This window comes from Girardinichthys multiradiatus, chromosome 9, assembly GCF_021462225.1.
Source record: "Girardinichthys multiradiatus isolate DD_20200921_A chromosome 9, DD_fGirMul_XY1, whole genome shotgun sequence".
Lineage (NCBI taxonomy): Eukaryota > Metazoa > Chordata > Actinopteri > Cyprinodontiformes > Goodeidae > Girardinichthys > Girardinichthys multiradiatus.
Genome location: NC_061802.1, coordinates 38,040,796 through 38,062,277, shown reverse-complemented (window position 1 = coordinate 38,062,277; position 21,482 = coordinate 38,040,796). Strand labels below are relative to the sequence as shown.

The 21,482-nt window shown below is 39.3% G+C and overlaps 2 protein-coding genes across 6 annotated transcripts in view; one reads left to right on the top strand and one right to left on the bottom strand.

The window, feature by feature from the left end:
* Positions 1–8,448, bottom strand: part of palld (palladin, cytoskeletal associated protein) — a 98,234-nt gene extending 89,786 nt beyond the window's left edge. The window contains exon 1 of the mRNA XM_047374962.1: positions 8,296–8,448. The gene's annotated coding sequence lies outside the window, so the exon portion shown is untranslated. The remainder of the gene's footprint in view (positions 1–8,295) is intronic.
* A 1,834-nt stretch (positions 8,449–10,282) lies between these two features.
* anapc4 (anaphase promoting complex subunit 4) lies at positions 10,283–20,929 on the top strand. Of its 5 annotated transcripts, none has more exons than XM_047375982.1 (28): positions 10,283–10,519; positions 11,143–11,258; positions 11,344–11,449; positions 11,542–11,674; positions 11,755–11,829; positions 11,916–11,936; positions 12,017–12,061; positions 12,166–12,250; positions 13,386–13,493; positions 13,600–13,770; positions 13,982–14,046; positions 14,219–14,261; positions 14,360–14,436; positions 14,510–14,610; positions 16,094–16,145; positions 16,220–16,275; positions 16,437–16,483; positions 16,562–16,618; positions 16,689–16,745; positions 16,831–16,924; positions 17,031–17,128; positions 18,368–18,429; positions 18,520–18,558; positions 18,645–18,746; positions 18,830–18,907; positions 19,023–19,190; positions 20,009–20,132; positions 20,600–20,929. In XM_047375982.1, the coding sequence occupies exons 2-28, from the start codon at positions 11,151–11,153 to the stop codon at positions 20,828–20,830; spliced, it is 2,403 nt and encodes an 800-aa protein (XP_047231938.1). In that variant the 5' UTR covers positions 10,283–10,519; positions 11,143–11,150; the 3' UTR covers positions 20,831–20,929. The 5 variants fall into 5 exon arrangements, with proteins under 5 accessions (XP_047231938.1, XP_047231939.1, XP_047231935.1 ...); XM_047375983.1 differs by having other exon boundaries at positions 11,910–11,936; positions 19,041–19,190; XM_047375979.1 differs by having other exon boundaries at positions 11,910–11,936.
* The last annotated feature ends 553 nt before the right edge of the window (positions 20,930–21,482 follow it).

Here is a 21,482-nt window from a genome sequence, read left to right as displayed (position 1 = left end):
CATACCCTTGCTAAATCTTTACTTATGTGTGTGTTGCTTACCCCTGCTGAGGTTTTTTGTGTTATGGTTTACTTGATATTGGACCCCAGAATGCAGACGAGCAGGCAGCGTGAAAAAAAAGGTTTAATAACAAAAACTCACTCACAGCAGGAGGCAGGAACAAAACAAACGGGAAGGCAAGACAGGCATGGCATGATAAAAATAAAACAAGACTTTGAGAATGTTTCCGCGATTACTAACTGAACAGGTGTGTATATATGGAGTGAAAACCAGGTGGAGCAAGGAGACAGATTAACTTTTAAGCAGGTGAACCGAATAAACTTAATTGACAGACAGAACAAAACGTGACTGCGGCAAAAACAGAGACTCTAATATACATACAAAACCAAACTTGACAAAACATGAACAAGACTAAAATATGACCAGAAAAATAATAAACAAAAGCATGATTCAAAACTTGAGCAGTGAAAAACATATAAGGAAAAAACCTGAAACCAAAAAACCCCAAATCATAACATTTTGTACTATTTCAGACTCTATTCTGCTCAGAATAGAGTCTGAAATATGATTTTTTTTTCCCCCTATCTTACTTTACCTAAATTTGTGATTTCAATACTTTTCATAGATTTTCAGATTTCTCAGAAGGATTACCAGCAAAAGCGAAATATTATTAGTATATGTAAATTTGACTAAAGCTGTTTTTACACCAATATCCAGAGATTTTTAGATTTCTTAGAAGGATTGTATTACAACTATTTCATACCAGTGGAAGCCAAACATTATTAGTATTTAAAAAGTTTGGACTAAAAATTTTTTAAACCCAGCTTCTCTACTTAGACTTCAGTGAAGCCCATGACTGTTACTATTTGAATGATGGGACCACAGCTGCCTCATCCAGCGACCTCAAGGATTAATATTATAATTTTTCTTCTAGCACAGGATTAATTCCTTACCACAGAGGACTTAATGAACTAATTATCTCTATTAGAAAGATTGGATTAGAATCAGCTCTTACCAGTAAACTCCCAAGGATTATTAATGTCATTTGATTTCAATTCAATTCAATTCAAAGATACTTTATTGATCCCCGAGGGAAATTAGAATTCCAGTACAACCCATCCAAACATACATCATGACACAAGACAAGGGGGGGACGGGTCACCGAGGCATTGCTGCCCACTCACAGGTGCTACCCTTGTTAGATGAGAAAAGAGGCCACATTAGGTAAGTACAGGTCCTTCTCAAAATATTAGCATATTGTGATAAAGTTCATTATTTTCCATAATGTCATGATGAAAATTTAACCTTCATATATTTTAGATTCATTGCACACTAACTGAAATATTTCAGGTCTTTTATTGTCTTAATACGGATGATTTTGGCATACAGCTCATGAAAACCCAAAATTCCTATCTCACAAAATTAGCATATCATTAAAAGGGTCTCTAAACGAGGTATGAACCTAATCATCTGAATCAACGAGTTAACTCTAAACACCTGCAAAAGATTCCTGAGGCCTTTAAAACTCCCAGCCTGGTTCATCACTCAAAACCCCAATCATGGGTAAGACTGCCGACCTGACTGCTGTCCAGAAGACCACTATTGACACCCTCAAGCAAGAGGGTAAGACACAGAAAGAAATTTCTGAACGAATAGGCTGTTCCCAGAGTGCTGTATCAAGGCACCTCAGTGGGAAGTCTGTGGGAAGGAAAAAGTGTGGCAGAAAACGCTGCACAACGAGAAGAGGTGACCGGACCCTGAGGAAGATTGTGGAGAAGGGCCGATTCCAGACCTTGGGGGACCCGCAGAAGCAGTGGACTGAGTCTGGAGTAGAAACAACATGCAGGAAATGGGCTACAGGTGCCGCATTCCCCAGGTCAAGCCACTTTTGAACCAGAAACAGCGGCAGAAGCGCCTGACCTGGGCTACAGAGAAGCAGCACTGGACTGTTGCTTAGTGGTCCAAAGTACTTTTTTCGGATGAAAGCAAATTCTGCATGTCATTCGGAAATCAAGGTGCCAGAGTCTGGAGGAAGACTGGGGAGAAGGAAATGCCAAAATGCCAGAAGTCCAGTGTCAAGTACCCACAGTCAGTGATGGTCTGGGGTGCCGTGTCAGCTGCTGGTGTTGGTCCACTGTGTTTTATCAAGGGCAGGGTCAATGCAGCTAGCTATCAGGAGATTTTGGAGCACTTCATGCTTCCATCTGCTGAAAAGCTTTATGGAGATGAAGATTTCATTTTTCAGCACGACCTGGCACCTGCTCACAGTGCCAAAACCACTGGTAAATGGTTTACTGACCATGGTATCACTGTGCTCAATTGGCCTGCCAACTCTCCTGACCTGAACCCCATAGAGAATCTGTGGGATATTGTGAAGAGAACGTTGAGAGACTCAAGACCCAACACTCTGGATGAGCTAAAGGCCGCTATCGAAGCATCCTGGGCCTCCATAAGACCTCAGCAGTGCCACAGGCTGATTGCCTCCATGCCACGCCGCATTGAAGCAGTCATTTCTGCAAAAGGATTCCCGACCAAGTATTGAGTGCATAACTGTACATGATTATTTGAAGGTCGACGTTTTTTGTATTAAAAACACTTTTATTTTATTGGTCGGATGAAATATGCTAATTTTGTGAGATAGGAATTTTGGGTTTTCATGAGTTGTATGCCAAAATCATCCGTATTAAGACAATAAAAGACCTGAAATATTTCAGTTAGTGTGCAATGAATCTAAAATATATGAATGTTAAATTTTCATCATGACATTATGGAAAATAATGAACTTTATCACAATATGCTAATATTTTGAGAAGGACCTGTAGAGGGAAAAAAAAAATCATGTTTCACACTTTATCCTTAGCAGGATACAGTTTGAGATTGTAAAAAACCTCAGCACAAAGAAACAACACGTATGCAAAACAACATCATGCCGGGAACGGTGAAGGTGGTGTGAGGGGTGCAAATGTTTATCTTGAGCATTTGTGTGTGTGCAAGTGAGTGTGTGCAAGTAAGTCCATGAAGCACTGTCACAGAGGCCATTGTCCTTGATGGTTCGTTGGAATGTTCATCAACCGGTCACAAAGTTCTGAGCAGGTCCACAGGTGTCCTCAGGGAAGGGAGGGGGCAGAGGGAGCAGAGCGTCATGTTTACGTAACTTCCAGGAGAAGTTGAAGATAGCCAGCCATCAAGGCCGTGCAGGGGAGCCAGATTCAGAAAAACAATAATTATTTGGGTTAGGCTGACTCTTAATTTTCCGTCAGCCTTGAGAGTCTCACTGGTGCTTCTCAAAGGCGAATCCAAACAGCCAAATTCCTGGTCTTCCTGCCAGATCCGAGCGAACAACTTTCTCCAAGATTTATCCCATTTCACCCCTGAGTCCAGGAACCGCAACCTGCCTGCGATCCTGTGTAAGGATCACATCCAGTCTGCGATTCAGCTCACGTAACATTTCAGTCTGAGTTTTGATCGCTCTGAAGATCCCATCATACATGCCAGGCAGCCTTACAATGGCCAGAACAGCTGCTAACATTCTCCGAATTTCTCGATATGCCAGGTAACCGCTGACTCCAAAAAGCAGAAATCCTGATATCAAACATCCAATTATATACACATCTTCCACATCCTCGACTGACATTATCGACAGACACACAATCCTCCACTTCTGCCAGGAGTCCATCGTGTATCCGGAGAAAAATGTCCCGTCCGGGCAAGTGGGCTCTCCCGACCCCTGTCTTCTCGTCGAGAAAATTTGATCAATTGCATTGAGAGACCAGCTGACCAAATCCATATTTTGGAAGAATTTGGAAGATGTGCAAAAAGAGGCTCCAAAAAAGACAAGACACAGAGCGGAAGCAGGGCAGATATGGGAGGGGTGCGGGAGACAGAGAAAAAGCGTCCACCTCCACCGAGAGCAGGAAAAGAAGAAAAGAAAATTTGTTTTTCTGTGTTTGATTTTCTGTATCATTGTAATGTTTTTTCCTCATGTACAGCGCTTTGAGTGCCTTGTTGCTGAAAAGCGCAATATAAATAAACCTGACTTGACTTCTCGTTCTCCTTTGCTATCACATGTCTATCACATAAAATCCCAATGAAACAGAGTGAAATTATGTGATGTGACAGAATGTGGATAGGTTCAGCCGGTATGGATAGTTTCGGCGTTACATTCTCCACATGTTATATTATACTGATATAATGTTTGTAAAATACCGTAGGTAAAATTTTCTTTCAGGATATCTGTCATTAAACTGACAAAAATAATTAAAATCTTAAAACTACAGTCAGGCTTTGACTTCTTCCACCTGAAAATATGTCAAAACATATTTGAATAATAACAGAGTGGAAGGTACAAATGGTGGAAGTAAACACAAAGAATATCTAGAAATGCCTGTGTCTTTAAAAATAATCTAAATAATATTCAGCTCTAACCTGACTGACTATAAAGCATTTTTGTGGGACAATGATCAAATGACAGAAACACAGCCATCATTTCTCTTTAATCAAATCAATGTAAGTAGGAATGTAGGAATGTGGCCTCTAGAGTAAGAGTAACAAAAAAGTATATTACATTGGCAATAAATATTTAAGAAAATAATAGCAGTAATAAAAAGGTATGATCAAAGCTTTTTTAAGTTCCTCAAATCACTTAATGCAGAACCCACCCTGAATGATTTGCATGCCTGATAAGGATGTATATAAAACCCTCAAAATAAATTGTTGATATGCAGACTTTGTGACCCGTGCTGCTGTTCTCTGACTTTTATCTTTAAAATTTTTATTTTACCTCGCTGACCATCCTTCTCACTGTATGTGGTGGCAACATTAACTTAGGTCCTTGTCTAGTATTGTTTGCCACAGTTTCAGTTTTTGTAATTATTGCTCTGACTGTTGATAAATCTAAAGTCGGTCAGGTACCATTTTAGACATTGACTTGAATGGGGTGTTCTATTGTCTTACCCATTCAGATGAGAGAAATGGACATCTGAGTAACACACTTAAACATTTATACGAAAAACAGGGAATCATGGATTTCTAATTAGCAGTTTTTGTACACTTTGATCAACTTATTAAAGCAAAGTATAAATTACACAACTGCTTCAGGGTTTTGGAGGGTTTACTTGCATAACTGGCTTGTTTAAGGTCATGCCACAGTATTTCCTGTGTAAAAATATAATTGCTCCCCTTGTTAAATCATGACAACCTAAATTACCAGTTAGCTGGAAAGCTTTAAAAAACAATTTCTAAGGTGCTGGTACTTCAGAGAATATCAATAAGAGCCATTGTCCACAAATGGAGAAAGCATAAAACGGCTAACCTTCCCTGGAGTGAGTTGTTGAGCTACCAAAATTATCAGCATCAGTTACTCATCCAGCAGTTTACAAAGAAGTAAGAACATCTGCAGGCCTCACTTGTTATGATCCTTATGTGTGAGGTTTTGGTTTTCATTTGTGTTTGTTTTTGTCTATGCCTTGTTGTTCATTATGTTCTATATTCTTGCCTTATTAGTTACTCCCTTGTGCTCAGTTTCTTAGTTGCTTCCTGTGTTCCATTCCACATGTATTCTATTTTACTCCCCATATGTTAGTGTTCGTCTTTTTTTACTTAATTTAGTGTTTCTTGTATCTCTGTTCAGCTCATCTGTTTTAATTAATTTCCCTCACTCAGCTCCTTTCCTTACCTTCTACCTCAGCTGCTCCACATCATCCTCTAATTAGCACACTAGCATTCATTGCTATTCTCCACACCTCCCTTAGTATATATCCTATTTCTCATTGTTCTCCACTGGGTTCTCCCATTACACTGCCTGTTGTTGTGCCTGGACTCTGCTGTGTACCTCCTCCTGTTGTCCTTGTGTAATAAACGTTGTTATGTTCATCCAACGCTCCTGTCTGCACCTGGGTCCCACTCCAAAACTTCAATCCCTAACACAGTGTTTTTCAACCCTGGTCCTCAAGGCACACTGCCCTGCATGTTTTAGATGTTTCCCTGGCTCAGCACACCTGATTTCAATTGATGGCTGATTAACAGGCTTTTGCTGAACCGCAGTCATCTGAATCAGGTGTGTTACCACAGGGAAACATCTAAAACATGTAGGGCAGGGTGCCTTGAGGACCAGGGTTGAAAAACATTGCCTTAACATCACTTGCCTCAGTTAAGGTCAGTGTTCATGAGAAGGAGACTGGGAAAAAGACTGGCTCACATTTGCAAAAAGACATCTTGATAATCCCTTAGACTTTTAGGAAGATAATCTGGGGACTGACAAGACAAAAATGGACTAATATGAACAGATCAGAACTGGAGTGAAGCGGACTTTCTATCTTTAATTTTTTTTAAAAGATAAGGAATAACTTACAAAAATGGTCTGCACAAAGGGAGTAGAGGAAGACACTGAAACAGGACCAGGCATGAAAAGTAATCCAAAGACAGGCAAGGGCATTAACTGTCAACCAGCATCATTTCATCTCCCGCCGTCTGTTTCCGCTCCTGGCTTAGAGCGAGTGCTGCAGTAGATTTTCCTCAAACCCCCCCAGGAAGAAGCCTGTATTTTGCTTTTTCAAAAATAATTCAGCATAGATTCAAAAATAACAGTATGGCAAAGAGTAGAGGTAACAGGTGAAATCAGAGAGGAGCAAAGAGAAATCAGGAGTTTAACTACTAAAGCAGGGGTGGAGGAAAGACAGGCAAACCAGTGGAGTTAATCAGAGGCAATAAGCCGTAACTGAAGCAGAGAGAAGGTAGAGCAGCTGAATGAGAACTAATTAACCAGAAGGAGCAAAGCAAAACCAAAGGATGAATCAGGAAATAGCTCTAGATGTGGGAAGAACAATAAAACACAAAAGCATGGACTAGTAATAAAAACACCTAAAATTAATAGGCATAAGGAAATACTTTAAGAAACCAAGACTTAAAGAGTAAAATAAACAGTAAAAAGTTTTTAAAATATATACACAAAACAAATCAAAACCCAAACACCTCAGGATTGTGACAGTTACATTTGGTGTAAAACTAACATATCCTTCCAGAAAAACAACATCACGCATCTAATATGCAGGTGGTAGTGTGATGATCTGGGGCTGCTTTGCTGCTTCAGGACCTGGACAACTTCCCCATGATTGATGGAGACATGAGTTCTGCTCTCGACCAAAAAATCCTGAAGGAGAATCTCCAGCCATCAATGCATGACTTTAAGCTTATGCACACTTGAGCCAGGACAATGATCTAAAGCACACTAGCAGGTCCTATGAAAGGTCTAAAAAAACAAAAAAACAAGGTTTTGGAGTAGTCTAATCAAAATCTAGACTTAAATCCAATTGAAATGTTGTGGTATGACCTTTAACATGCTTTGGCTTACTTGTGTACTTTGGCTTCCTTATACAGCTCAGAAGTATGACTTGGGCTAAATGGTCACTCAAAATTGTTTTTGAGAGCATCACTCAAACAGCCTGGTCTGAAGAAAACATAGTTTAGCATTGGTGTAAAACGCCATTTCACAAACAAGAGGTGGAAAAGACTATGATTTTTAACTATAATCCAAACATGGATGTGGACATAGTTACAAGTTACACATGATGCATCCTAAAGCAGTGGTAAAGACATACCAAGCATCTGTAGTTATGATTAAATAGAATGAATTTACTATGCTGTTTAAGCTGATCCCTTCTGACTGTGAGTTTGTGAATAATATGTTGTTTGGACATGATATGTGGATGATGTGACACTCAGAGCCTCATGGCGTCCTGAAGACCAGCTGTTGTTATTTATAATCCCCTGGGCTATGTTTTGCAGCAGCGCCACAGCCCCACCCACCCAGAGCAGAAGCAGAGGGCTGCTACCTCTAAGCACTCACACAGGTATCAGTGGAGACATTTTCACAAACATCCAGTAACAATGAATTTAGAGTGAGGAGACAAATGCCGACGATGTGCACAGAACCAACTGCTGTCTAAAAGGAGCAATAACAACTGGACTGCTTGGATGTGGAAAATCGGTAACATTAAGACCGATCTACATAATCTGCATCTTTTATAGTTAATTTTGTCCCATAGTGTCACTGTTTATACTTCTAGTATTATAATCAGATTATTTGTTATATTGAAGGCAAAGATATACTTCAAAATAAGAGGAAATTATGACCCTTAGAGTAACCTGACAGAGAACATAACCTCACATAACCAATGTATAGAAAACAGCCAGGTTGGAAACAGTTTAGCTATATAAGTAAAGTATTTAAGCTGTTTGTCAACAAACAATTAGGAAACCAAACCTCAAAATATAGTTCATTTAAACAGCCAGATTTACCTTCAAATGTCCCTGTTTGTCTGAATGTTCCTCCTTGGTCCTCTGGCTCCAGGGTTGTCTTGTTTATGTTGGAAAGAAGCAAAAAAAAAAAAGCTTCTCTTCGCTATCTTTTGCCTTATTGGTCAGACAGTCAGCAAGATCTTTCAGTTTCAGGGTCCAGTTGCATACTGCCTGTCCAGCTTGCTGCTGTCCCATCTGTGACGGTCCCTAACAGCTCACTGTGTGGGGCTATATTTGGCCCCTGGCTCATGTTACACAGCCAGACTGCTGGCAAGAGGACAGAGTATTGAGGTGGTCCTGAGGAACAGAAGGTAGAGGTGACATTTTCTGCACTGAACTGGTATTTATTAATTAAACACATTGAACAGAGACAGTTGTAATGTTAGAACATCACAGCTATATTATGCTGTTATGGGAGCAGAATAACATATCATCACTATCTGAAAAAGCCATGTTATGTCTAATGACATTATAAGGTTTTTCTTCTTAGTACACCTGAAAGGACATATGGCTGCTATCTCCAGCTGAGTTGACCTCATGACCCAGACCACCGTCAGTTGCTCAGTAATTTCAGGTGTCTAACCATCCAGTAAATGCATTTCTTTGCCTTGGGGAACAGAAAGACATCTTAGACCTATGATAAAACAGTCTGTTAGATAGTTAGGCTATTGGGGATCATGCAGGCTCACTTGGTCTATTTCAGTCCACCATCACATTTTGTGCTCCATGAGCTATTCTGGTTCTTCTTCAGTCTACTGATTACAGTTAAGTGCAGCTGATAAGTCTGGAAGGAATTTTCACTGTCATCACACATCTGTCCACCAACTAATGAGCAACCTGGAATTCTCTTTGTGTGTAAACCTACAGCAGTCAGCTCCCTGTAAGGTGTCAAGTATGAATAACTGTATTATTCAGTAGTAACTTCTTAATTTAACATCCACACATGGTTCAGTTTTCTGATTCATGTACATGAGAACCGATCTGGAACATGTTCAGCTTTTCTTTATACTATGCTTGCACTCTGCAACGGTTTATCCTACATTGCCTTGCAAAATATTTATTCCACAAAACATTTTCTACATGTTGTGACCTTATAGCCACAACCATTTAAAATATAAAGCAACACAAAGTAGTACATATATGTTAAGTGGAGAGAAAATGATTGTTAGAGAACACTAGTGAACAAACAGCACCATAAAGACCAAAGAACACAGCAGACAGGCCAGGGAGAACGTTGTGGAGATGTTTAAAGCAGTGTTGGTTATTAAACAATATTCATTCATTCATTCATTTTCTACCGCTTATTCCATAGTGGGTCGCGGGGGAGCTGGTGCCTATCTCCAGCAGTCTATGGGCGAGAGGCGGGGTACACCCTGGACAGGTCGCCAGTCCATCGCAGGGCAACACACAAACAACCATACACACACTCATTCATACACCATAAACAATATCCTAAGCTTTAAAAAATCTCACATAGCGCTATTTATCATCTAAAAATAAAAGAATATGGCCACCTAAACAGACAAGCCAGGCAAAGAGGATTACTCAGAGAAGCAGCCAAGATGCCCCTGGTAACTCTGTTGGAGCTGCAGAGATTCAAAGCTCAGGTGGGAGAATCTGTTGACAGGACAGATTTTAACTGTACACTCCACAAATCTGACCTTAATGAAAGAAACCCAGGTGTCCCATTTGCAGTTTGCAACAAGCAATACTACTGGATTGAAAGTCCGGAATCTTAGAAAACAATTTAAAAAACCATGTGTCATTTTCCTTCAGTTTCACAGTAATGCACTACTTTGTATTGATAAAATAAAATCCCTGTAAAATATAGTAAAGCTTGTAGTTGTAACATAAAAAATGTGTGAAAGTTCAAGGGACGTGAATACTTTTGAAAAGCACTTTATGTCTACAGATCTCATCTATTTACGAATTGAATTTTTTTGTTGAGGTTTGTCTCTTCGCGCCTTCCGTTGCTCTGCTGTGATTGGTGGAAGTAAAAATATGGCGGCGTATGTTCAGCAGTAAAATAATAGAAACAAAACCTTGACTGACACGTTTGCGACGCTCTCTTGAGGTTAAAGCTGTACTTTCTAGTTGCTTTTAGCCAGTTTTAGGAAACGGAACGGTGATATAGATATAACGACCCGGTCAACCTGCATTAGCTGTTCGAGGTTAACAACCAGCTAACAACACCGTCTTTCATCAGTGGATCGGCTCTTCAGAGGTCAGTGAAGCAGCAACCTAGCATTGGTAAAACTCTTCATGATTAAATTAGGGTGGCGTGTGTTTTTGTTGTCGTCGTAATCCTAATAAATCAGCAGTCTCTTATGTAGAGGCAGCAACTTGTTCACTGACATTATTTCAACCGTAAATCCCAATTTCTTCTTAACTTGATAATGCTGGATTTTCGTCTCATGCGGATCAAGTGTACCAGAAGTTATTTTGCCAGCTTTCTCAACAACCCAAAGAAAAAATGATTTAACAGTGATCTGGGATTCCTACACAGTCTGGATAACCCGAATAAGAATGGAAAAAGAAAACTGAGGACTGGAAAATGTTTGTATTTCCCAAATTTATTTCCCGTCACATGGTCTACATAAGAAATTGAGCTGTATCCAATCCAATTTGAACGTTTGTATTTGTACTTTATATGCTGACCTAAAGTTAAATGCACCGTAATTGTTATGGTAATGGGCAATAAAACAAACAAAGGTTAAGTAAGTATAGCTAGAGCTGTTTGGCAGTAGGAGAGAATGAACTATCATTTTTTTCCCTTAAAGCTACAGGACTAAATCATCATTGGATGGTTAAATTCAAATCTTGTTCATACTTAGCCACCTTTTCCAGCCACCAGTATGCCTGCCTTCCGGCAAGTGGGAGAGAAACAACTTCCCAACCCTGTTCTGTGCATGGCATGGTCTCCTAAGAGGGATCTGATTGCTTTGGCTAATACAACAGGAGAGGTGGGTTCAAATACATAAAAATATTGGGCGCAGAACTTTTAGTGTTCGGTATTTTATGTTTTGTATATCTGGAAACTCTCCACAGTTGCTGCTTCATCGCTTGGCTAGTTTCCAGCGGGTTTGGAGTTTACCACCTAGTGAATATACTGGGAAAGAGATCACTGCACTCGCCTGGAGACCTGATGGCAAAAGTAAAGGATAGCTCTGAATATATTTAGCATGTTTTTAGCTGCGTGTTTGATGGAATCACGTAAACATGACATGTTCTCCCTTTAAACAACAGTTTTGGCCTTCAGTCTTGGAGATACCAAACAGGTGGTGCTCTGTGATGTTGAGAAAGCAGAGGTCCTTCACATGTTTCCAGCACAGAGTTCTGTAACCTGCATGAACTGGATGGAGGTGGTGGAGGAGAACAGGTATGCCCCGGGTTCAGGACGCGAACCAGAATGTGTCTAATCTGGCTAGAAATGTGCAAAAGATTCTTCTTTTGTTTCAGTGTCCTTGGCTCCTTTCATAATGCTGAGGATGAATCCAAATTTTTTCTTCCTGATTTACCAACACTTCCTAAGAGGTAAAAACATTGAATGGCTATCCAATCACAATGTTACTAGTTTATTTTAAACTAACCTGATCCAAACCTTTTCTTCCTAGCTACAGCACCACTTCAAAGATCTTCAGGTGAGAGAGAATTTAAATGATAAAGTTTCTCATGCTGTGTATGAGTAGTAGCTGAATGTGTTTATCTGTCTTTGTTACAGCGAGGAAAAGTCTGATGAGATCCTCAACCTCCTCGGAGAAGTTCGGTAAGGGGTCCTTATTGACAATGAAACACAGTGGCAACATTTTGATGCTGCGCAGTTTTTTAGTTGTTAAACCAATTTATCGTTTTTTTGTTGTTGCCAAATAGGCTGAACATCCTCGTTCTTGGAGGAGATGCTGGATCTGTGGAGCTTTACGCGTATGGGATGTACAAAATTGCCACTCTTGGCAAGGTAAAACTTTTATTTAGGAATTGTCCCATATGCCCTCTGTAAGACATACACTATAAGAAGAATACGTGTTTAGGAAACCCCTAAAATCATGTATGTTTTTGCAGCAGCATAATTTCTGAATAATTTTGTAAAAGCCAACCTTTAGTACATTTATTCATAAAGGGAACATATTGTTTTTAACTAAGTCCTCAGTGGCCCTGTTGTTAGCACCTCTGGTTTCAGTAGTTTATACAACCTTTCTTACCCATAAGAAACACTTAGTCTTCACCTATATCATTTCACAAGGTTGGAGTAGTCATAGAGAGGAATCTTCGACCAATCTTTCTAGACCGTCCTGAGTCGCAGCTCTTCTCCTAAGCTCACATCACACATTCTCTGTAGGCTTTAGGTCTGAGGTCTGAGCTGTCCATGGAAAAGGTCGATTCTGTATCCATCCATCCAGTCTCTTTCACTTTTCCGAGACTGGTTCGCGGGGGTAGCAGGTCCAAGAGGGAACCCCCAGACATCTTTCTCCCCAGTGACATTCTCCAAGTCATTCTGGGAGATCCCAAGGCGTTCCTAGTCTAGACGGGATGCATAGTCCCTCCAGCGAGTTCTGGTAGAGGCCACTAGATTTTTATGTAAAATTCTCTGGTAAAGAGTTGATGATGCCGTGCACTCTTAATAATCTTCTTAGGGCCTTTGGGACAGAAACCCACCATAGATTTTTTTCTGTACTTGTCAGTACGCATGAAGGGTTTTCCACTTTTTCATTTTTTTTTTCATGGCAAGCCCGCCTGATTTGTTTGTTGCTAAACAGCTCAATCTTTTACTCATCTGACCGAAGCACACATCTCCAGTTGAAGTCCCAGCAGAGTTTAGAAAATTCCTACCTTGTCTTTGATGGTAGGATTAAAAAAGCAGTTTTGTGGCATCAAACCCAAACAATCAGTTTGTTGTAATGGAAACTTTTTGACCGTAAGATGTCACTCTTTGCTGCAGTTCTCCCAACAGTAGGTTTTACAAAAGAAATGCTGTAATTTTATGCTCATTTCTCATAAAAGATAACACAACAGAAGTTCCAAAAGCCACTTTTTCAATGAACGTCACAAATAGTTGTTTTACTGACTGAGCTTTCCTTGTTTACCTTCTGCAGGTGGCAGGAACATGTCGTAGTCTGAGTCTGTCCAGTGATCTTAGGTCCCTGTCTCTCATCACAGAAGTCCAATCCGCTGACAGCATCTTGGAGATCTGCTACGTTCAGGTGAGGTGGATAACAGAACATCATCACCCAGTTGCGGAACTTTTTGCTGCTCTGACTTTGATTCATTTTTTATATTGATCTTCTACCTGTCATTGTCGTCCCACAGCTGGACACAGGTTTGTTGTCAGACTGTCTTCCTGAAGTCACCAGGATGGCACGCAAGTTCACCCACATCTCCACCCTGCTGCAGTACCTGCACCTCTCACTCACCTGTATGTGTGAAGCCTGGGAGGAAATTCTAATGCAGATGGACCTTCGCCTTACTAAGTTTGTTCAGGTTTGTTGCCAAAGTGGTTTTCCCCTGATGGAAAACATGCCAGCAGGGTTAAAAAAGAACGGAAATGAGTAAATATTCGCTCACAACTATGGTTACAGATTCTGCAATGAGTAAAACACATTATTTGCTCCATTTGCCTTGCTTCCATCAAAATGACTCAGTGTGCAGACTACACTGGGTAAAACCCAGTTCTTGTTTGTTGTCTTTGCAGGAAAAGAACACAAGCACCCAGGTTCAGGATGAGTTTTTGGACCTCCTGCTGTGGGGACAGTCCAGGTTGGTTATTAAACTCTTTATTTACACATCATTATGCTGTAATATCTAAAGTGTCCTGTAGATGGTAGCAACACATCTTGAACTGCTTAGAGGATGCATTTATTTACATGTCAGTTTTTGTTAAAGTGTACATCAGCGGTAAATTTTCTCATCACTTGTTTCCTGTTTTCAGTCCTGAGTTACAGGCTCTCCTCATGAACCAACTGACTGTCAAAGTAAGACAAGAGAAGCTTTACCTCTAGATGGTTTCAGATCATCCAATCCAGAAGCATTATTCCTATTTGTTTTATGGGTTTCTGTCATTCTATCTCAGGGCTTGAAAAAGCTTGGACAGTCTATTGAGTCTTCTTACTCCAGCATCCAGAAGCTGGTGATCAGCCACCTGCAGAGGTATTTTGTCTCTTTGCTGCTTCTGTAAACTATTGATTTCTTCCTATTGAAACGTCGTCTGTGTCCTTTGCAGTGGCTCTGAGGCTCTGTTGTATCAGCTGAGCGAGGTGAGAGGAATGTCCCTGTGGAAGCAAAAGTTTGAGCGCCTCGGTTTGGATTCAGAAGCTATTGATGGTACCACACAACACATGTACAATATTTACAGTCTATCTCTTTAGTTGTTGGGTTGATGGGTGCTTTCCTTCCCCATCTGTCATGACCTACCTACTAAAGGGACAGTTAATGCCCCTTTTGACAACCAACAATTTAAAATAATTTTCTGTAATCTACTCCTAGTCTGCTTTGAGGAGATGTGGTTTTATGACTTATCACTTCCTGGCACGGGGTTGCTTATATTTTATCAAGTGTCGCAGTATATCGTATTTCACAAGAGTTAACTGATCCATACGAGGATAAGGACTAAAACAAATAGAAATCAGCTGTTATACAAAGTTTTCAGAAGTTGTTAGATTTAAATATTTTTCTGACTGTTTACCTCCATAACTCAGGAAAACATTTGACTACAAAGAGAACTAAGCTGATATGCTGAGGTTTAAGAACATGGATACAAAGTGGTTTATTTAACAGGTACGAAAAGGTAACAGGTAGGCGTTAATTTGGCGGAGAGGCAAATGGACCCAGGACTGCTGTCGGTAAAGCCGCTACTTCCCACAAATCATCAAGAATGTCCAAATTTTAGTATGCTTAGTTGAATCGTAATAAGTTCCTGAATTCTCAATTTTTTCTTAGTCAATTCTTGCCATTCTTGAGCCGTCTGGAGTTCATGTTTTGAGCCGTTCAGAATGTCGGTGCCGAATGTCCGAATCCCAAACATCCCAGTTAATTCTTAACAAATTTGTAAAATATATCATAACTGATTCCTAATTGATTCGTAGGCATTCCTATGTGTTTTAAACTCAGTTGGGGATTCGTGAAGCATTGATGGCCATTGTACCCCTAAAACTGCCCAGATCTCTCTAATGCCCTTGGGAAAAATGTAAAACTAAGGAAAAAAAATTATTAATTAAAAACATAAAAAACAAAAATAATATATTTTCAAATAAATAAGAAAAATAAAACAAAGTAGGATTCTATTTTTTTATTTAGTCTCGTAATACATTTTATGTCCAAAAAGAAGCACTTTACTTTTTACATTTTATCGGCAAAAAATAATCACTTCGCTTAAACTATTTTAACTCCTAAATATCAACAATCAGTCAAATAATGCTAGTCACTCATCACTTTTTATAAAAATGTTGATGGAAAATTCCATGATTTGTCAAGAATAGTAACGAATTTGAATTTAATCCCAACTGATTCATAGAAGACCTTGGCATATTGTTAACTGATTCCTAACGTTCGTGCAGTATTCTTAACAGATTCTTGTTCTTAACTGGATTCTTGACCATATACCTGCGAATCAAGCTGAATCTCAAGGTTTATCTTTGTTTATCGGACCTGTGTCGTAACTGAATCTCAGCGCGTTACAGATTGGACCCGAATATTTGCAAAATTCCAAAAATCCTCACAAGCCTAATATTTCTTAATTCTCGGCGACATGTTATTTGTGGTCTGTGTGGGATAGTAGCATGAGTGTGTGTTTGTTTTGTGAATGCAGGTGCGATAACGGCTGTTGGCTCCTTCTCCCTCAAGGCTAATGAGCTTCTGCAGTAAGTCTATAAATCATCTCAGTTTGTGACATTTTATTCTTTATACTTGTTAAAACCTTTATGTTTTTATTCAGGGTTATTGACAAGAGCATGAAAAACTTCAAAGCCTTTTTTCGATGGCTTTATGTAGGTGAGAAGGAAGGTTTTTTTATGTCCCACAACCTTATTTGCCCTTATTTTTAACATTGATGTTCTCCATACAATGTGCAACAGTTTCTGGCTTGTGAGATCCTGCCTGTTAAGTTTTATTTACTGCTCATATGCAAACCTTTAAAATGTGTTTCTCTACAGCAATGCTGAGAATGTGCGACGAACACGTGCCGCCAGAGCTAAACAAGGTGAGTTATTACGGATTTCTGACTTTCAGTCCTCCTGGTATAATTCAACAGTTATAATAAGTATTTTTAATCCCTCAGATGACTCAGAAGGACATTGCCTTTGTTGCTGATTTCTTATCGGAGCATTTCAGCGAGGTGAGATGAGCAATTTAAGAAATTTCTTACAATGTTTCGAATTGTGGCTCATTGATTTGCGGTTTTGCAGAATGAGGAACTCTTTGATCGTAAGGGGAAGTACTTTAATGTAGAGCGCGTTGGTCAGGTAAGTTGTTTCTTTGAGACAACTTTAAATGTTTCGGGGGGGGAAAAAACGACTCATGTTTGTGTCTCGTGTGGACATTTTACAGTACCTGAAGGATGAAGATGAGGACCTTGTGTCTCCACCCAACACAAACGGAAACCAGTGGCTGAAGTTCTTACAGGAGAGCACACACCTCAAAGGTAAATGGAGATCCTGAGTTTAGACAACTGATCTGTTTTACAGAAGGAGGATAAAGGGAATCATGGAAAACATACAATAACTGGTTATTTATTTGGCTTCTTCCAGAGAGCCCTTTGCTGTTTCCATCATATCCCCAAAAGTCTTTGCACTTTGTCAAGAGGATGATGGAGAGTGTGATTGAGCTCTGCCTGCAGAAACCTGCAGTAGGTTTTGGGTGCGCTACCGGTGCATGTCAATAATAGAAGAAGAAGACAAGAATATTGTTGAAAGTTCATTTATTTTACTAATTCAGTTCAAAAAATGAAATCTGTGCATTATAGATCCATTACTATTACTTTGAATATAACAGCCATTGTCATCTATAGTCAAAACCAGATATTTATTTAAACTGTTCAAAAAGGCAAACAACTTATTTTTTTCTCACCATCTAACATGAAATCGGAATAAACTTTACTGTTTTAGGTCTTACTAAAACAGGAAACTAAAAGTCTATTTGTTAAATGTCAGAACTGTAAAAGAGATCATTTCTGGGTCACTTTTATTACTTTATTCAAACTCAGAAGTTTAGATATATTTTGACTCTGTGCCTTTAAATGTTTTGGGAAAGCCCATACGGTGATGTAGGGTGGTGTAAGTTTCTGATAAATTTGCAATGCTTAGGTTAAATGGAGACAGTCCTGTGGATGTATTGTAAAGCAGCACCTCCTTGCTTCCTTGTGTGACCTCATGGTAAAAATCAAAAGAAATCAACCAAGATATCTGGAACAGGATTGTGGACCTTGGCAGGTCTGGTTTAACCTTGGAGTTAAAGGTGCCAGAGATGAGTGAAACGTGGATAACGGCGCAAGACGTCCTGTAGCGAGATGTGCTGTAAGGCTGCTAAGAGAGGGAGAAGCCATCTCTCCAAAAGCTACAAGAAAAGTTTGCAAATGCACTCAGGGACAAGACCTTAATGTTTGGAGACATATCCTGAAGGTTGGATGGAGCTACAAGCCTTAGAGCACCATCCCAGCTGTGAAGCATGGGGGTAGCAGGATTGTATTGTGTTGGTGTCTTGCTGCAGGAGGGAGTAGTTCCCTTCCTAAAACAATTTCATGAGGAAAGAACATTTTAATTCCTGGGAACCATTGTAGAACGTAATAGAAATTGTATATATCCCATTATTCTGGAATTGAGCAAATAGAAAAAATGTTGATGATCCTAACTGACCTAAAGCAAGAAACATTTAGTCTGATTAAGTGTCAGACAGTGAGGGGGGAAAAGGTTGTCTTATTATGCAGTTTATGTCAACAATGAATTTCACTTTTTGAATTGAAGTACTCATATAAATGACCTTTCTAATGATATTGTACTTTACTGAGATGCACCTGTATTATTGTTCCCCTCATCAGTACAATCATTCAGTTAAAATGTCAGACTCAGTTCTGTGAATCTGTTTGCAGGAAGTCATTGGAAAATCAGTAAAACAGGCTGTCTTTTTTCCTTTGTATGCTGTGCCAGACAAGTAAAGAGTTTTTATAATCATTAATTCAGACATAAGGTACTTAAATATCCATAAGTTTTTATTAATGTGATTACATTTTGATTTCTGTAGCTCGGAAAAGATTCCGCGACTTTTCCAACTTCCATCTCTGTACGTAAAACGGAAACCTCATGCAGTTTTGTATCTGGATTAGCAAGAATGCGTTTTGAATTGAGTGTATTCTTGTGGACCTTCAGGTGGAATGACAAAAAAGGCAAAATGCACTGTGTTGTGTTCTGCATGCCAGGGATTTCACCAAGCAAACTCTACTTGTTACGGAAAGGAACCGACCCAAACAGGTTTATTTTCTGCCAATAAGGATGTTTTGGAACTTCTTTCTGCCCTGCATGTCTTTCTAACTAAAGGTGTTCTGTCTCTACAGACATGTCCCAAACAGTTTCATGTCAATTGACCTGAGCCATTATCTGGACAGTACAGATGATGATGGTGTTGCTGCCCAGTGAGTGTTATTTGTCTTGATCTTTTTACTGATTTTTACTTAGCACCTCAGAAGGTCAAAGTCATCTCTTGTAATGTCATTTACTGTAGTTTAAAAAAAATATATCTTTATTTAGGTCTCATTATGTCTACAGCTGCCTTGATGCTCGTTTCTACGACGATGAAATGCTAACGGTGGTCCTGCAAGGATCAGAGGATCAGAACAGCCGACATGTCCTGGCTCAGGTTTCACTTGCCTCCAGCTTAAGCTTTGAGACTGAATTCCACTGGGAGCCCAGTCTGAGGTGTGTGTGTGTGTGTGTGCGTGTGTGTGTATTACAGTGCCTTGCAAAAGTATTCACAACCCTGAAACACAATTTTCAAACTAGATTAATGGGATTTTATGTGATAAACCAACACAAACTAGCACATAATTGTGAACTAGAAGTCAATGGATACAAGGTGGCAGCTTTTTTCTTCTTTTTACAAATAAAAATCTGAAAAGTGTGGCATGCAATTTTATTCAGACCCTTTGAGTGAATGCACATTTTGGCTGCAGTTACAGCTGCAGGTATATTTTGCTATGTCTCTTCCAGCTTTGCACATCTAGAGGCCCAGTCAGATTGATTAAAGTGTGTCTGTGAAGATCGACTTTCAAGTCTTGCCACCAGAATGTCAGTCAGATTTAGGTCTGGACTTAGATTAGGACATTTTAAGAAAAGCTTCAAAGAATGATGCCACCACCACCATCATGTTACACTGTGGGGATGGTTTGTTCACGGTTGTGTAAGTTGGTGTATTTTAGTTTACCACAACACATAAAGTTGTGCATTTAGGCTAATTTTTGTCTGATCTTAACACACTGCTGATCTATCATAAACTGCAAAACAAAAAAATGACTTAGGTTTGTGTTTGTAACATAACAAAACCAAGTTTTATGTTTGTCTTTTAGCACATGGTACCTGGAAAAAATACAATGAAACACTTTTACGTTAGCTTCCTGTCAGCCTGTAAATGAAAATACACAAATTCATTTGGAAAATAACAAAAACAACATATAAAATATGTGACAAGTGAAAACTAAACATAACATGGACCCAGTGTATGTCATCTGTATTGTCAGGTTGGACCAGCAGCACAGTACCATTCCTTGCCAGGGTCTGGTGTTGGGGAATCAGTGGCGTGAACTGGAAAACATGAAGGCCCAATTTGTAGTCGTCAATGGAATCCGTAAAGTAGCCTGTGTGGTAAGTTTCAGAGAGAGAGGTCATAATTTCCAGATCACTCCTGTGAATGAGATTTTAAATCTCATTAGTTCTTTCCTAGTTATATAAAGTAATACTAAATTTTAAAAACATTACAGTGTACACTGATCAGCAGACAACATGAAATGAATGGTGGAAACTCATCTCTGCAAAATTCTCCCAACAAACTTGGTCAAAATTTAACAAAATGTACTTGAGCTGCAGGATATGAGGGGAAATAAATAAATATGAGACAGTTGTTTATGACGATATAGGGATTAGCCCACATCTTTTGTATTTATACTGTATAACGGTTTGATTTAGAAATGCGTGTGAATGCAAACGCACTGCAGTATTAAAAAGCTGTGACAGATGTTATTTTGGCCTCTTTCAGTGGATTTCACTGCTTGTATAAGAAATTTTAGAGGTGCAGTGTTACTGAACCTTTACTTTTCTTTTGTACCTGGCAGCTCAGTGCCAATTTAAGGCACATCCGTGTTTTTGAGATGGATGTAGAAGATGAGGACGACGAAGGAGCTGACTCACAGAACGCCAGCGCTGACCAGGAGGGACTGGAAACTACAATATCTAGCCAGGGGGTGGTAGAGGAGAATTTGGAGTCAGAAGGAGAATCCAGAGTGCAGGAAGGAGATATGTTTCAAAAGTCAGAGGAACTTTTACAGTCGCAGGAAGCCTTGTGACTCATGTGACCATCAATCTGTATAAATACCTTAAGAACTCGGCTTCTTTTTTTTTGTAAATGTTTTTCATATTTAAGAATAAAAAACTTTTCCGCACTATTTTGTTTTTGTAATTTGGCCTTTTATCCTAAACCTTTTAGTTTGATTAATGTGTTTTTATGATATGAGCCAAAACAATAGTGTCCTGGTTAATAAAAACCAATAAGTTAATAGCAACCAATAAATCTGGAACCTCAAAATGATCATAGTAGATCTTTAATAACAAAATCTGGCCGTTAAGGTTTTAGCTAATCTTCTTAACAAACCACTGCATGGATATTACATCAAATGTTTTGCATCAGCTTTACATTATTCAAGTGAACACATTTCAATGACGAATTTGATTTGAAACCATAAACAATAAATATACAAAAATAATAAAAGGAAGTACTCAAAAAGCTTTAATCAATTGTCTTCTGTGGTGTCTCCAGGGCCATGTGTGCTTGGAAGGTTGTTGTAGATCCTCTCTTAATTAAAGGATGATTTACACAAAATAGCAAAGCTTAGAGAAAGGCTGACCATGTAACGTTGATGCTATATTTAAAGTGAGTTTTATGTGTGCACAGCGTACTTGCATAGTTTTATGCACCAAAATAAAGCTCCGCAGAATTTG

Excerpts from the sequence above, each read along its gene's own strand:
- anapc4 (XM_047375979.1), top strand. The coding sequence starts at position 11,151 with ATGCCTGCCTTCCGGCAAGTGGGAGAGAAACAACTTCCCAACCCTGTT. Across the intron at positions 14,262-14,359 it reads TGAACCAACTGACTGTCAAA|GGCTTGAAAAAGCTTGGACA; the intron begins GTAAGACAAGAG and ends ATTCTATCTCAG. Across the intron at positions 14,437-14,509 it reads GTGATCAGCCACCTGCAGAG|TGGCTCTGAGGCTCTGTTGT; the intron begins GTATTTTGTCTC and ends TGTCCTTTGCAG.